The sequence below is a fragment of the Emys orbicularis genome, chromosome 12 (genome assembly GCF_028017835.1).
Source record: "Emys orbicularis isolate rEmyOrb1 chromosome 12, rEmyOrb1.hap1, whole genome shotgun sequence".
In the NCBI taxonomy this organism is placed as follows: Eukaryota; Metazoa; Chordata; order Testudines; family Emydidae; genus Emys; species Emys orbicularis.
Genome location: NC_088694.1, coordinates 56,042,344 through 56,059,199, shown reverse-complemented (window position 1 = coordinate 56,059,199; position 16,856 = coordinate 56,042,344). Strand labels below are relative to the sequence as shown.

The 16,856-nt window shown below is 50.1% G+C and overlaps 2 protein-coding genes across 2 annotated transcripts; both read left to right on the top strand.

The window, feature by feature from the left end:
- The first annotated feature begins 342 nt into the window (after nucleotides 1-342).
- LOC135886814 (olfactory receptor 10D3-like) lies at nucleotides 343-1,269 on the top strand. Its single transcript, XM_065414600.1, has one exon. It carries the CDS (start codon nucleotides 511-513, stop codon nucleotides 1,267-1,269), a length of 759 nt encoding a protein of 252 aa, XP_065270672.1. The 5' UTR covers nucleotides 343-510.
- Nucleotides 1,270-9,125: 7,856 nt separating this feature from the next.
- On the top strand, nucleotides 9,126-10,079 carry LOC135886461 (olfactory receptor 10D3-like). The gene has a single exon (XM_065414185.1). It carries the CDS (start codon nucleotides 9,126-9,128, stop codon nucleotides 10,077-10,079), a length of 954 nt encoding a protein of 317 aa, XP_065270257.1.
- The last annotated feature ends 6,777 nt before the right edge of the window (nucleotides 10,080-16,856 follow it).

Genomic DNA, 16,856 nt, shown 5'->3' with positions numbered 1-16,856 from the left:
GGCCTAGACAGAATAGAATTGAAGACATTGGAATAGGACAGGAGAGAAGAGAAGAAACTGGACTAGAACAGAATAGAATAGACGTTCCCTTTGTTTGTCTCTGGACTGTAGGATCTTCAAGGCAGACATTTTCTCTCTCTACATTCAGCGCCAGCACATTGAGACCCTGAACCCAGCTGGCATTAGGCTGATAGAAATATACACCACTCCTAGTGACAGTGAGTCATGGCGGCAGTGGAAGGAAGGGTGAGCATTGCAGCTCTAGGCTGACAGGTCTTTTCGTTTCAGTAACTCACTGGCATTATTTCTCTCCCCATCCGCAGGAATGAGTCCCTCGTGGGGCGGGTCAACCACACTGTGGTGACTCATTTCATCCTCTTAGAAATCCCCAACACCGATGGTCTCCAGACCATCCTCTTCATCACCTTCTTAGCCTTCTACCTCTGCACCCTGCTGGGCAACCTGCTCATCTTCTCAGCCATCCTCGCTGACGCCTGTCTGCACACCCCCATGTATTTCTTCCTCTGCAACCTCTCCATCGTAGACTTTGGATTCTCTTCCATCAGCACCCCTAAGTTGCTGGCCAACATCTGGGCGAAGAGTAGAACCATCTCGCTGGGCGGATGCATGTCCCAGGTCTTCTTCTGGCACTTCCTGGGCAGCACCGAGTGCCTGCTCTTCACTGTCATGGCCTACGACCGGTACGTGGCCATCTGCCACCCGCTGCGCTACCTGCTCATCATGAACCGGAGGGTGTGTGCCCTCCTTGCCGCCGGCACCTGGATCACCAGCTCCTTCCACGCCACCATCCTCACCAGTCTGACCTTCACGCTGCCCTACTGCGGGTCCAACGTGGTGGACTATTTCTTCTGTGACATCTTCCCAGTGATCAAGCTAGCCTGTGCGGACACGTACGTCATTGAGACTGTGACCTTCACCAACACTGGTATGGTGTCCATGACCTGCTTCCTCCTCATCCTCGCCTCCTACATCCGCATAGTCTACTCTGTCCTGAAGATGAACTCAGCCGAAGGGCGGCGCAAAGCAGCCTCCACTTGTGCCTCACATCTGGCCGTGGTGATGCTGTTCTTTGGGCCCTGCGCCCTGATCTACACGCAGCCCCAGCTGAGCAATATGCTGGTGACCCCTGTGCAGATCTTCAGCAACGTGGTCACGCCCATGCTGAACCCGGCCATCTACACGCTGAGGAACAAGGAGGTGAAAGCGGCTCTGAGAAAACTGAGAGGGGGTCAAACGCCTGCACGTTGATGTGCGGCAGCTGCAGGAGTAGCATGTGGGTCTGTTTGGAAATACATCAAGAAATACATCTGCATGGCGGCTCTGTGGCTCTTGTGAGCTTCTCTGTCTCTCCCCATCACCACACAGCCCCTATCTATCTTTGTGGATCTCTACAAGTCATAGAAATGCTCCTAAAAATACTGAGCTGTCTTTGACATGCTGTGAGGTTGCATTTTCAAAGCTGCCTGGGGGACAGGTACACTCAGCCTGTATTCAAATTAATAGGAATTGGAGATCCAAATGTTGTAGAGGACTTTGAAAATCTTGCCCATATTACACAGATCTACATAGCTCAAACTCTTTACGTCCATCATTATAAGGCAGGTTTTCTAATCCTTCAGTTATCCTCATGGCTCTTCTCTGATTCCTCTCCAATTTATCAGCACCCGTCTGGAATTGTGAACACCAGAACTGGACACAGTATTCCACCATTGGTCGAACCAGTGCCAAACAGGGAGGTAAAATCACCTCTATGCTCGTACTCGAGATTCCTCAGTTATGCACTCCAGGGTCACATTAGGTCTTCTGGCCACAGCATCGCCCTGGGAGCGCACGTTCAGCTGATTTTCCACCATGACCCCTGTCGTAAACATACAGCTAAGGGGAGCATAAAATCCCTCCTTTACCTGTAAAGGTTTAAGAAGCTCAGAGAACCTGGTTGGCACCTGACCAAAAGGACCAATATGGGGAGAAGATACTTTCAAATCTGTGGGGGAAGGTTTTTGTTTTGTTCTCTTTGTGTTGTTCTCTCCAGGTCAGCGAGGAACCAGGGCAGGGAAAATACATCTCCTAAAGCAGTGGTTCTCAAACTTTTGTACTGGTGACCCCTTTCACATAGCAAACCTCTGAGTGCGACGCCCCCCACATATACATTAAAAACACTTTTTAAATATATTTAACACCATTATAAATGCTGGATGGAAAGCAGGGTTTAGGGTGGAGGCTGACAGCTCGCGACCCCCCCATGTAATAACCTTGCGACCCCCTGAGGGGTCCTAACCCCCAGTTTGAGAACCCCTGTCCTAAAGCCATATCTGAACTAAGCATCTAAGATTACAAATTGTAAGTAATAGGAAGGAAATGCGTTAGATTATCTTTTGTTGTAGCTTGTGAATTTTCCCTAGGTTAAGAGGGAGGTTTATCCCTGTTTTTTTGGTAACTTTAAAGTTTTGTGTAGAGGGGAATCCTCTGTGTTTTGAATCTGATTACCCTGTAAAATTACCTTCCATACTGATTTTACAGAGGTGCTTCTTTTACTTTTTCTTTATAATAAAGTTCTGCTTTTAAGAACCTGATTGGTCTTTAGTGTCCTAAAATCCCAAGGGCTGGTCTGTGCCCACTTTGTTAACCTATTTGGTTGGTATATTATTCTCAAGCCTCCCCAGGAAAGGGGGTGAAGGAGCTTGGGGGGATTTGGGGAGAAACAGGAACGCCAAGTTGTTCTTTTCCTGAATCTTTGTCTAACTCACTTGGTGGTGGCAGCGATACCATTCCAAGGACAAGGAAGAATTTGTGCCTTGGGGGAGTTTTTAACCTAAGCTGGTAGAGATAAGCTTATGGGGTCTTTCATGCGGGTCCCCACATCTGTACCTCAGAGTTCAGAGTGGGGAGGGAACCCTGACACCCTACAAATCTTTTTCAGAGTCACTGCTCCCCAGGAGAGAGGCCCCCGTCCTGTAAGCAGAGCCTCGGATCTTTGTTCCTAGATGTACAAGCTTACGTTTAACTGCATTAAAATGAACATTGTTTACTTGCAGTCCCTTACTAAGTGATCCAGATCCCGACTGTGAAATAGGTCGGTGGAGGTATTCAAGGCTTAGGCTTAGGTTTAGGATGGAAGTAGGTGGATTTTTCCCAGGGTGAGGGAGGAGCACACTGGTGTTATCCTAGGCTTAGCGTTAGGGAAAAGGTCAAAGGAATTCTGCTTGGCTTGAGGTTGGGCAGTTGGGCTACACTAGAGTTCAGGTGGCGCATGCAGTCAAAGTTACTCAGGGTTCGGGTGAGGCAGGAAGTGAATACATTTATGGCAGGGTTTATGCGGGCTAGGCAGGAAGTTATGCGAATGACATCATCTCTTTGGGGCTAAGTTCCCCACCTGAGACAGTGCGGTAAAAATTATTCCTTTCTACCCCCCGTTTCTGTTGTAAGCTCTTCGGGGCAGTTGCTGTCTCTTGCTGTGTGTCAGTGCAGCACCCCTTGCACCTGGGCCTCCAGGCCTCCCATACAACAGAAACAATAACGTACTGTTCAGAATTATCACTGACTCCTCAGACGTGGGTTTTAACCTTGTGCCCTTAAATGAAAATATAATAAATAAAAAAAGCGAAAGGAACCTGGGTAGATAACATCTCCCTGCAGAACAGCGCATGCGAGCCCATCGTCCGGCCCTAGAAACAGCCCTGACGCCGAGGGAAGAGCGCCCCCTACTGAGCTGACTGCACCACTCCCTGCACCGCAGCTCCCCCTTTACACTGCTGGGTTCATCCTGAATTTTCTCGGTTGTTTCTTTGCACTGGTCCAGGGAACCATAAGAACATAAGAAGGGCCTTACCGGGTCAGTCCAAAGGTCCATCTAGCCCAGTATCCTGTCTACCGACAGTGGCCAATGCCAGGTGCCCCAGAGGGAGTGGACCGACAGGCAATGATCAAGTGATCTCTCTCCTGCCATCCATCTCCATCCTCTGACAAACAGAGGCTAGGGACACCATTCCTTACCCATCCTGGCTAATAGCCATTAATGGACTTAACCACCATGAATTTATCCAGTTCTCTTTTAAACGCTGTTATAGTCCTAGCCTTCACAACCTCCTCAGATAAGGAGTTCCACAAGTTGACTGTGCGCTGCGTGAAGAAGAACTTCCTTGTATTTGTTTTAAACCTGCTGCCTATTAATTTCATTTGATGACCCCTAGTTCTTGTATTATGGGAATAAATAAATAACTTTTCCTTATCCACTTTCTCCACATCACTCATGATTTTATATACCTCTATCATATCCCCCCTTAGTCTCCTCTTTTCCAAGCTGAAGAGTCCTAGCCTCTTTAATCTCTCCTCATATGGGACCCGTTCCAAACCCCTAATCATTTTAGTTGCCCTTTTCTGAACCTTTTCTAGTGCCAGTATATCTTTTTTTAGATGAGGAGACCACATCTGTACACAATATTCGAGATGTGGGCGTACCATCGATTTATATAAGGGCAATAATATATTCTCAGTCTTATTCTCTATCCCCTTTTTAATGATCCCTAACATCCTGTTTGCTTTTTTGACCGCCTCTGCACACTGCGCGGACATCTTCAGAGAGCTATCCGCGATGACTCCAAGATCTTTTTCCTGACTTGTTGTAGCTAAATTAGCCCCCATCATATTGTATGTATAGTTGGGGTTATTTTTTCCAATGTGCATTACTTTACGTTTATCCACATTAAATTTCATTTGCCATTTTGTTGCCCAATCACTTAGTTTTGTGAGATCTTTTTGAAGTTCATAACAGTCTGCTTTGGTCTTAACTATCTTGAGCAGTCTGCAAACTTTGCCACCTCACTTTTTACCCCTTTCTCCAGATCATTTATAAATAAGTTGAATAGGATTGGTCCGAGCTCTGACCCTTGGGGAACACCACTAGTTACCCCTCTCCATTCTGAGAATTTACCATTAATTCCTACCCTTTGTTCCCGGTCTTTTAACCAGTTCTCAATCCATGAAAGGACCTTCCCTTTTATCCCATGACAACTTAATTTACGTAAGAGCCTTTGGTGAGGGACCTTGTCAAAGGCTTTCTGGAAATCTAAGTACACTATGTCCATTGGATCCCCCTTGTCCACATGTTTGTTGACCCCTTCAAAGAACTCTAATAGATTAGTAAGACACGATTTCCCTTTACAGAAACCATGTTGACTATTGCTCAACAGTTTATGTTTTTCTATGTGTCTGACAATTTCCAAAGAGCCACAAATCCAGACTTTGGTGAGACTGTCAGAGAAGAAAACCTGGAATTGAAGATCAGGGCACAAGTTGTGAACATTAATTTGAAAAACCACAATAGATTCTGAGAGACAATGGGAAACCTCCACTGACCTCCAAGCCGGGGTATTGTGTGGCCAGAGAGGGAGAAGCCGGGAGAGCAGGCGGCTGTAGTATTTGTAACTGAGAACTGTATCAATTCACCACACCTACATTTAAAGAGCCCATGGGAATTATTTGCCGACCATTATCTTGTGGCTACGACAAAGGCCTGGGACACAGGAGATCTGGGTTCCTGTACAGGCTCTGTAGAAGACTACCTATTTGCTCTTGAGTAACACTAAATCACATTGTGCCTCAGTTTCCCCATCAGTTACACATGGATAATTAAATCCTTTGTCACTCTCAGCTATTAAATGTGTATCACATTCAGGCTGGGACTGTCTCTATGTGTCTGTGCTGGGTGTAGGAGAAAGGGGCCCACGACTCAGTTCCAGACTATAGGTCCTTCCATAATACCCATGATAACAATAGTGATAATACAAATTAAAATAGTCAAATGCAGTTCCGGCTCCGGTGTACATGGCAGTGACATATGGACTTCAGCTGATGCAAGCCAAGAATAACTTCTGAGCCTGGTACCAGCGCAGTGAGAAGGCCCAGCCTGGGGACTCATTAAAAATGTCAACATTTTAATTAACCCCAACGGCCATTGCACCGCGTGGGATGCTCTGACTGGGCTGGGGATAACACAGCTACAGAGATTAATTATACCGTCTGCTTCTGCCCCTTCGTCCTGGCTCCCAAGCAAGACGCTCCCCAGAGAAGAGCGGGAAATGATAGCGATTAGCGGAATCGCAAGGGGCCTTATTACAACTGCAGTGCTGGGACACTAACAAATATATTGATGAGATCACTGCTGGAAACCCCCCTAATCTAGCCCTGTCTCTCTCACATCCCTCTCTGTGTGGTGTCTATAGATTTGTCTACATCAGCGGTTTTCAAACTGTGGGTCGGGACCCCAATGTGGGCCCCACCCCATTCTAATGGGGTCGCTAGGGCTCGCTTAGACTTCCTGGGGCAAGGGGATGAAGCCAAAGTCCAAGCCCCAATATCTGGGGCCGAAGATGCAGTGGGGCTGAGATTACAGGCCCTCTGCCTGGGGCTGAAGCCTGCAGGGCAGTGGAGCTTTGGCTCTGTCCGCCCTGCCTGGGGCGGCTGGGCTCGGGTGGACTCAGGCTTCGGTCCCTCCTCCTGGGGTCATATTGTAATTTTTTTTGTCAGAAGGGAGTGGTGGTTTGAGAACCTCCGGGCTACACTATAGAGCTTCCCACTGATGTAGCTAACCGCTGCCAACCTCTCTGCCTAGATGCACAGCAGAGGTGCAAGCCGTGGTTTGTGTCTATTCCGCTTACATGGCTAGTGAGGGAGCAGGTTTTGTTAACGTAAATGAGCTGTAATCATCTAAAGGGGTGGACAAGAGAACATGCGCAAGAGAACACGCAGCGTGACGTTCATCCCGATGACAAGAGGAGGGATGGCGTTGATAACCTTTCCTATGTTTGGGTTTAGAGAGATAGACACGGAAAAGCAGCGTCTCTCTCACACTGTCTCTCTCACACTGCCCCCAGTACAATGGTGCCATGATCGTCTTAGAGTTGGGGAGGGAGGGGGGAGGGTTACTGTGCTGCCAAAAATGACTTAATGCTCTTCTTGGAGTCTCTTCCGTACTGCGAAGAGTGATGAGAGGTGGTGCCCAGGACGTATGCTGCCCTCTGTCCGCACAGCGGTGAATTTCACCCTCACACATAACCACACAAGGGCACAGAGACACAGAGAAGGGGCAGGGGGACAGCAGGGGACACAAACCAAGGACAAAGCTCTGTTGGCTTCAGAGGCCTCCAGCTGCACCTCTGGCCCAGGTTACTCCTATTTCACACCCCTGGGGGGAATTCTCTTGCTTGTGTCACACGGCAGGAGAGCCTAGACGAGCATGAACGTCCCCTCCCCCCTTACAATGTCGGGGTCAGATTCTCAGCTGGTAGAAATCTACACAGCTCCTTTGATCCCAGTGGAGTTACTCCTGATTTACACCAGGGTGCGCGGCTGAGAGGGGAAACAGCCCCAGGGAATCCAATGAAGTCCCCAGGAGTCAGGTCAGGGGGAGCGAGAGCAGAATCCGGACCCCGGTGGAGCTGGGGATCTGGCTCTTTCAGTTCAATGGCGCTACAGTTATTGATGCCGGCGGAGGACCTGGTCCCGGGGGTCTATGAGCGTTATGGAAAATGATGCAGAATCTCCGTTAATTGGCGACTCTGCCGAGGTCTCAGCCTGGGAGCCTGGCGGGATTCAGGGCCCTGGTCCCGACGGGCCCAAAGGGGATTTAAAGACCACAGAGAGCCGTAAGGAGGCTGGAAGCTGTGAGAAAGCTGTGGGGCTCGGCAGCAGTGTGGGGGATATGCTGTGGCAGCCCTCGCTAGCTTCGGAGCGGATTAGTTCTCCGGGTTGGATACCAAGAGCCTAGGCTGTGCACCTCTCCTGGGCGATGGGCCGTTTGGTATAAGGAAGCTGGATGGTGCTACAGAGGAGTCAGGACCGGGGACAGAAAGGAAGAATTCCAGCCATCTGGAGCGGCCCCTCCCAATGCAGCCAGTGTAAGACTCCTGCTTTCGTAAAGTTCTTCTCGCTCTGTCCCTCAGTCTCTGCCTGTCTCTGAATCTGCCAGTCTCTGTCTCACGCCGAGGAAGATGTCAGCCCAATAGTTTCTTTATAGAGAAATCGATTCAGCCGTCCGTCCATCCTTCTCTGTGTGCCTGCCTGCCAGTCTGTCTGTCTGTGTGTATCTATCCTTTATCTCCCTCTCTCCATGTGTTACAGCCCCAATCTGCCAGCATCTCCCCTTCAGCCCAGCCTCTCCTGCATGGGGAAAACTCCCCGGCCAAATGCAAACAGACACTTCGTATTGTCCTTCAAATCTCACCTTAAAAATCCCTCTGGCAGGCAGGTTATCCACAGAGCCCAGCCTGCTGATCACGGCCGAGCAGATGACAAGATGCAGCCAGGGGCGCTGGAACAATTTGTATAGTGGGGGTGCTGAGAGCCATTGAACCAAACTGTGAACCCTGGAAATGATGGAAAACACGTCAAGCCAGGGGGTGCAGCTGCCCCCCAGCCTCCCAAGTTCCAGCACCTCTGGCTGTGGCTATTCCCCTTCTCCTTCTTTCCTTTTCCTTCTCTCTCTAACCCCCCCAAAAAACCCCAAACAATCATTAACAAAGCTGGGGCAATTCTTCCCCACATTAATTGGTTTGTATGTTCCATCCTCCTCCTCTTCCTTAACAGAAACATGCAGCACTATGTGCTTTTATAAAAACGAAACTCTACCCAAAGAAGGCACTGCACTGCACTGTGGCCATCTCTCTGCGGAGAGGACGAGAGAGAACAAACCACATATGACAAATGTTAGATAGAATCAGACCTCTCTAATGTACCATGGTGATAAGAGTGGGGTGAAGGCCCAAATAGAATAGAATTGAAGAAAATGGAATAGGACAGGAGAGAAGAGAAGAAACTAGGATAGAATAGAATGGAACACAATAGAATAGACGTCTCCTTTGTCTGTTCATTTCTGGACTGTAAGGCCTTCAAGGCAGCCATTTTCTCTCTCTATGTTCAGCACCAGCCCAGTGAGGCCCTGACACCAAGTGGCATTACAATGATAGAAATATACACCACTACTAGTGACAGTGAGTCATGGGGCAGTGGAAGGAAGGGTGAGCATTGCAGCTATAGAATGACAGGTCTCTTTGTTTCAGTAACTCACTGGCATTATTTCTCTCCCCTACCCCAGGAATGAGTCCCACATGGGGCGGGTCAACCACACTATGGTGACTCATTTCGTCCTCTTAGGGATCCCCAACACCGACGGCCTCCAGACCATCCTCTTTGTCACCTTCTTAGGCTTCTACCTCTGCACTCTGCTGGGCAACCTGCTCATCTTCTCAGCCATCCTCGCTGACGCCCGCCTGCACACCCCCATGTACTTCTTCCTCTGCAACCTCTCTGTGCTGGACATTGGAATCTCTTCCATCAGCATCCCTAAATTGCTGGCCAACCTCTGGGCTCAGAGCAGGGTCATCTCGCTGGGCGGGTGCATGTCCCAGGTCTTCTTCTGGCACTTCCTGGGCAGCACCGAATGCCTGCTCTACACTGTCATGGCCTATGACCGGTATGTGGCCATCTGCCACCCGCTGCGCTATCTGCTCATCATGAACCGGAGGTTGTGTGCCCTCCTGGCCGCCGGCACCTGGATCACCAGCTCCTTCCATGCCACCATCCTCACCAGCCTGACCTTCACGCTGCCCTACTGCGGGTCCAACGTGGTGGACTATTTCTTCTGTGACATCTTCCCAGTGGTCAAGCTGGCCTGTGAGGACACGTACGTCATCGAGACTGTGAGCTTCACCAATATTGGAGTGGTGCCCATGACCTGCTTCCTCCTCATCCTTGCCTCCTATGTCAGGATCATCTACTCTGTCCTGAAGATGAACTCAGTCGAAGGGCGGCGCAAAGCAGCCTCCACTTGCACCTCGCATCTAGTGGTGGTGACACTGTTCTTCGGGCCCTGTGCCCTAGTCTACACGCAGCCCCAGCTGAGCAAAGTGCTGGTGACCCCTGTGCACATATTCGGCAACGTGGTCACGCCCATGCTGAACCCGGCCATCTACACGCTGAGGAACAAGGAGGTGAAAGCGGCTCTGAGAAAACTGAGAGGGGGTCAAACACTGCTTGATGCAGTGAGGCAGCTGCAGGAGTAGCATGTGGGTCTGCATAGAAATACATCGACAAACACATCCGTATGGCTGCTCCGTGGCTCTTGTGAACCTCTGTCTTTCCCCATCACCACACAGCCCCTATCTTTCTATGTAGATCTCTACAAGTCATAGAAATGCTCCTAAAAATACTGAGCTGTCTTTTCAGAGTAGCAGCCGTGTTAGTCTGTATCCGCAAAAAGAACAGGAGTACTTGTGGCACCTTAGAGACTAACAAATTTATTAGAGCATAAGCTTTCGTGGGCTACAACCCACTTCTTCGGATGCATATAGAGTGAAAAACCTGTCTTTGACATACTGTAAGGCTGATATTTTCAAAGCTACTTGAGGGACAGGCACACTCAGCCTGCATCAAAATTGATAGGAACTGGAAACCCAAACCTTGTAGAGGATTTTGAAAATCTCAGCCTTATTACCCAGATCTACATAGCTCAAACTCTTTAACCCTATCATTATAAGGCAGTTTTTCTAATCCTTCAGTTATTCTCATGGGTCTTCTCTGATTCCTCTCCAATTTATCAGCACCTGTCTGGAATTGTGAACACCAGAACTGGACACAACGTATTCTACCAGTGTTCACACCAGTGACAAACAGGGAGGTAAAATCACCTCTATGCTCGTAATCGAGATTCCTCCTTTATGCATCCCAGGGTCGCATTAGCTCTTCTGGCCCCAGCGTCGCACTGGGAGCTCATGTTCAGCTGATTCTCCACCACGACTCCAAATGTTTTTCAGAGTCACGGCTCCCCAGGAGAGAGTCCCCCGTGCTATAAGCACAACCCTGATTCTTGTTTTCTAGATGTATGTGCATATGTTCAGCTGCATTTAAATGCACATTGTTTGCTTGTTCCCCCTTACCCAGCGATCCTGCTCCCGACTGGGGAGGAGGTCAGAGGAGCTATTCCAGGGTTGGGGTTCGGAGGGAGGTCAGTGGAGTTTTCCCAGGGTAAGGGAGGAGGACACTGGTGTTAGCCTAGGGTTAGCGTTAGGGTCGGGGAAAAGGCCAAAGGAATTCTGCTCGGATTGAGGCAGGGCAGCTGGGTGACGTTAGGGTTCAGGTGACACATTCAGTCAATGAAGTTACCCAGGGTTTGGGTGAGGCAGGAAGTGAATACATTTATGGCAGGGTTTCTGAAGGCTAGGTAGGAAGTGAGGCGAATGACGTTATCTCTTTGGGGCTCAGTTCCCACCTGAGAGACTGGTAAAAATTATTCTTTTCTCCCCCCCGTTTCTGTTGTAAGCTCTTCGGGGCAGGGGCTGTCTCTCGCTGTGTGTCAGTGCAGCACCCCTGCACCTCCAGGCCTCACATACAACAGAAACAATAATGTACTGATCAGAATTATCACTGACTCCTCGGACGTGGGTTTTAGCCTTGTGTCCTTGACATGAAAAAAAAATAAAAAAAGTGAAAGGAACCTGGGGTAGATACCGTGAGCCAGGCCCCTGGTCCTGAGTGACCGTAGAGCGAGAAGCCGGGAGAGCAGGCGGCTATAGTATTTGTAACTAAGAACTGTTTCAATTCATCACACCTACATTTAAAGAGTCCATGGGAATTATTTGCAAACCATTATCTTGTGGCTAAGACAAAGGCCTGGGACACAGGAGATCTGGGTTCAAGTACAGGCTCTGTAGAAGACTCAATATTTGCCTTTGAGTAACTCACTAAAACACACTGTCCCTCAGTTTCCCCACCTGTTATATACACGGATAATTAAATCCTTTGTCACACTCAGCTATTAAATGTGTATCACATTCAGGCTGGGACTGTGTCTCTGTATCTGTGCTGGGTGTTGAACAAAGGGGCCCATGTCTCAGTCCCAGACTGTACGTCCCACCATAATACCCATGATAACAATAATGATAATACAAATTAAAATAGTCAAATACAGTTCCGGCTCCGGTGTCCGTGGCAATGACACACAGAACTCAGCTGATGGAAACCAAGAATAACTTCTGAGCCTGGTACCAGCGCAGTGAGAAGGCCCAGCCTGGGGACTCATTAAAAATGTCAACATTTTAATTAATCCCAATGGCCATTGCACCCCGTGGGATGGTCTGACTGGGCTGGGGATAACACAGCTACAGAGATTAATTATGCCGTCTGCTTCTGCCCCTTCGTCCTGGCTCCCAAGTAAGACACCCACCAGAGAAGAGCGGGAAATGATAGCGATTAGCGGAATCGCAAGGGGCCTTATTACAACTGTGGTGCTGGGACACTACAAATGGATCGATGAGATCACTGCTGGAGCCCCCCCAATCTAGCCCTGTCTCTTTCACATCCCTCTCTGTGTGGTGTCAATGGATTTGTCTACACTATAGAACTTCCCAGTGATGTAGCTAACCACCGCCAACCCATAGACTCATAGACTTTAAGGTCAGAAGGAACCATTATGATCATCTAGTCTGACCTCCCGCATGATGCAGGCCACAAAAGCTGACCCACCCACTCCTGGAATCAGGGCCGGCTCCAGAGTTTTGGCTGCCCCAAGCAGCCAAAACAAAAAAAAAAAAATCGCGATCTGCGGCGGCAATTCGGCGGGAGGTCCTTCACTCCCAGGTGGAGTGAGGGACAGTCCGCCGAATTGCCGCTGAATACCTGGACGTGCCGCCCCTCTCCGGAGCGGGCGCCCCAAGCACCTGCTTGAGAAGCTGGTGCCTGGAGCCGGCCCTGCCTGGAATAATTCTCTCCCTTGACTCAGATGTTGAAGTCCCCAAATCATGATTTAAAGACTTCAAGTCGCAGAGAATCCTCCAGCTTGCGACCCCTGCCCCATGCTGCAGAGGAAGGTGAAAAACCTCCAGGGCCTCTGCCAATCTACCCTGGAGGAAAATTCCTTCCCGACCCCAAATATGGCGATCAGCTGAATCCCGAGCATGCGGGCAAGATTCTCCAGCCAGACCCTCCGGAAAAAAGTTCTCTGTAGTAACTTTTAATATCCCATCATTGACCATTGTTACTAATTACCAGCGATGGCACATTATTGACCTATTGACTAAAATCACGTTATCCCATCAAACCATCCCCTCCATAAACTTATCAAGCTTAATCTTAAAGCCAGAGAGGTCTTTCGCCCCCACTGTTTCCCTCGGAAGGCTGTTCCAGAACTTCACCCCTCTGATGGTTAGAAACCTTCATCTAATTTCAAGCCTAAACTTCCCGACGGCCAGTTTATATCCATTTGTTCTCGTGTCCACATTAGTACTGAGCTGAAATAATTCCTCTCCCTCCCTGGTATTTATCCCTCTGATATATTTGAAGAGAGCAATCATATCCCCCCTCAGCCTTCTTTTGGTTAAGGTAAACAAACCGAGCTCCTCGAGTCTCCTTTCATACGACAGGTTTTCCATTCCTCGGATCATCCTAGTGGCCCTTCTCTGTACCCGTTCCAGTTTGTATTCATCCTTTTTAAACATGGGAGACCAGAACTGCACACAGTACTCCAAATGAGGTCTCACCAGTGCCTTGTATAACGGAACCAGCACCTCCTTATCCCTACTAGAAGTAGAGGTGTGTAAGGGGACTGTTGCCCCCTTACTAACATTCAGTGGGGGTGTTTTGGTTGGCTAGCTCCCAGCACTAAAAGGGGAAGGGTCGATGGCAAATCAGGAGCCTGAGACTGACAGTCCCCAGGAACAATGGGGAGAGGCCAATGCTCCAGATCAGCCTGATTGACAGGCTAATCAGAGGGTCAGGAGGCCAGGGAGGTCCTGTCCTCCGTGTGAGTTGGAATTGCCTGGGTCAGACTGAGTGGGGCCGAGCTAAGGAGAAAGCAGGGGCCCAAGCTGAGCTGGAGAGCAGAACCGTGCCAGATCCAGAGGGGCCAGAGGCGCAGCCACAGAGCCAGAGACACAGCCCAGGGAGAGCAGATCCTGTGCTGGGAGCAGAGCTGCAGCCACAGAGCCAGAGACGCAGCCCAGGGAGAGCAGATCCTGTGCTGGGAGCAGAGCTGCAGCCACAGAGCCAGAGACGCAGCCCAGGGAGAGCAGATCCTGTGCTGGGAGCAGAGCTGCAGCCACAGAGCCAGAGACGCAGCCCAGGGAGAGCAGATCCTGTGCTGGGAGCAGAGCTGCAGCCACAGAGCCAGAGACGCAGCCCAGGGAGAGCAGATCCTGTGCTGGGAGCAGAGCTGCAGCCACAGAGCCAGAGACGCAGCCCAGGGAGAGCAGATCCTGTGCTGGGAGCAGAGCTGCAGCCACAGAGCCAGAGACGCAGCCCATGGAGAGCAGATCCTGTGCTAGGAGCAGAGCTGCAGCCACAGAGCCAGAGACGCAGCCCAGGGAGAGCAGATCGTGTGCTAGGAGCAGAGCTGCAGCCACAGAGCCAGAGACGCAGCCCAGGGAGAGCAGATCCTGTGCTGGGAGCAGAGCTGCAGCCACAGATCCAGGTGTGGTGAGCAAGTGGGGCCAGCCAAGGGGGGACCTTGGGCAAAGGGCCCAGCACAGAAAGACACCCCCAGACAAGGGCCCTTGCAGGCCAGACCGGGAGGGGGACCTTAACCTGACGGGGGGCTGACGCTGGGAAGAAGGGTCCCACCACTCAAAGCCCGGAGGTGTGTGGCCACCACCATTGCAAGTGTCCAACCCGCAGCATACCTGCAGCACAGCCAGGGCCTGAGACGGAAATCTGGGACCTACAAGGAACAGACTGCGAAGTGCCCTGATGTCCAGAGACACTGTTTGTGATGTTCCCTGCCACAAAGCAGGGTGATGTGTTTTCCTTTAACCTTTCCCATTTTTCCTTATTCTTTTCTTTAGATTAATTGTTAATTAAACAACTTGTATTTGTTTTAAATTGTATGGAATAATCAGTGGGTCAGGGAGGTGCCCAGTGCAGAGAGAGTACCCCGGAGTGGGGACACCCTAGCCCCTGTCCTAGGTGACCACAGCAGGGTTGGGGGTTGAGCCCCCCAGGAATCCTGGGCCCAGCCTTGTTGGGGTTACGAGGACTCTGCCAGACAGGAGAGTGGAAGGGGAGCCCTCAAGGGCAGGGAGGCCTCTGGGTAAAGGGAGTGGGAGCGAGGACTCAGATCCTTTCGCTAGCCCACTTCACCGGGGTAGTGCAGAAGCCAGGAAAGTTCCCCACAATAGTGGGACCATTCCCCCGCTTACATAATTGGCGTCACGAACAGGATCCTATCCACAGGGTCCGCCCCATTGGTTTTCTGGTTGAGTTCTAGTAGCACTGTCCGGGCCTGGTTGAGCACCCTACCATGGCTGGAATTGAAGAACTACGAACCCAGTTTGCTGAACTTCAGCGCAGATTATCAGACCAAGCGGAGGCTTTACAACAAGCTAGAACTGAACAGAGAGAAGCCTTATCGCTGGCCAAGGCAGTAATAGACCAACAGACAGCAGAAGCTAAGAAACCCCCTACTATTTATGTCCCACGGGAGCGGAAGGTCACGGAGTTTGGTGGCTTCCCGACTAGACCAGGAGACATTACAGTAGAGGAGTGGGTCAAGTCTGTGAAGGCGGCTCTGCGTGTGCTAAGAGTACCTGAAGAAGATCATGTGGATTTCATAGAGGAGCACCTCAAGGGCCAGGCCAAGGCCACAGTAAAGTTCATCGCAGTGGCAGACAAGAAAGATGTGAAAAAGGTATTTGAACTCCTCCTAGAAGTGTATGGAGACAAGGTACCTGTTGGAACCCAACTAAAGGAGTTTTTTGAGAGAAAGCAGGAGCCTGGTGAAACTGTCCGGGCATACGCATATGACCTCCAGGAGAGAATGAGCAAAGTGGAGCGGCGAGACCCTCAGCGAGTTCCAGACCCAGATACGGTTCTGAAAGAGCAGTTGGTGCTGGGGCTCTGTGATGACTCCCTCCGACGTGAAATGAAAAGGAGGTTTAAAGAAGAGCCCAGTAAGAAGTTCCATGAACTCATGCAGGCTGCCATTATGTGGTCAGAAGAAGAGGAAGTTCCTGTGGCAGAGACGGCCAAGCCTAACCCCCATACATGAAGTGGGGGCCTAGTGAATGCAGCTGCTGGGGAAAAGGCCCTGCCTCAAACAGAGCTAACATTGGAAAGCTTAAGTGAAGCTGTCCAAAAACTGGCGGTCCAACAGGGGGAGATGCTGAAAGTGATGACCGAGTTGATGAAAGAAAAAAAATCCCATTAGTATGCCAAAGTATCCAAGGGCACTGGGATCCCGAAGAGCCCCACTGAAGGATGAGCTGGGAAGATACATTTGTTACACTTGTGAAAGGCCAGGACATACTAGCCGAGAATGTCCACTGAGAAGGAGAACAGAGTCCCAGGCACTCGAAACCAATGGGGCACCAGGAGCAAGTGGTCCATCTACAGTAGAAGGCCAAGCAGTGGCAGAAGGATTCCTAGGCCTGTCCTTCGTAGAAAATCCCTCTGCATACAGTGTTGAGAGGAACGTGGGCAGTGCCAGCATATCTAGCCACTTCTGTAAGCGAGCATTTGGAGACTGTCTAACTGCTGAAGTATGTATAGCAGGGGTGAAGACCAGATGTTTGTTAGATACTGGCTCAGAAGTCACCACCATTACTGAGTCGCATTTTCAAAAATATCTGAAGGACAAGGACCTGACCATGCACAGCACACGGTTTGTACATCTAACAGCTGTTAATGGACTGGCAATCCCAGTGGTGGGGTGCCTTGAAGCAGACATAGAGTATATGGGCCAGACACTGCCAGGAAAATGCATCTTCATCCTGAAAGACAAAGCCTCAAAAGGGAGCCATATAGGAGAAGGAGTTCCAGGGATTCTAGGGATGAACATCATTAGTGAGCTGAAG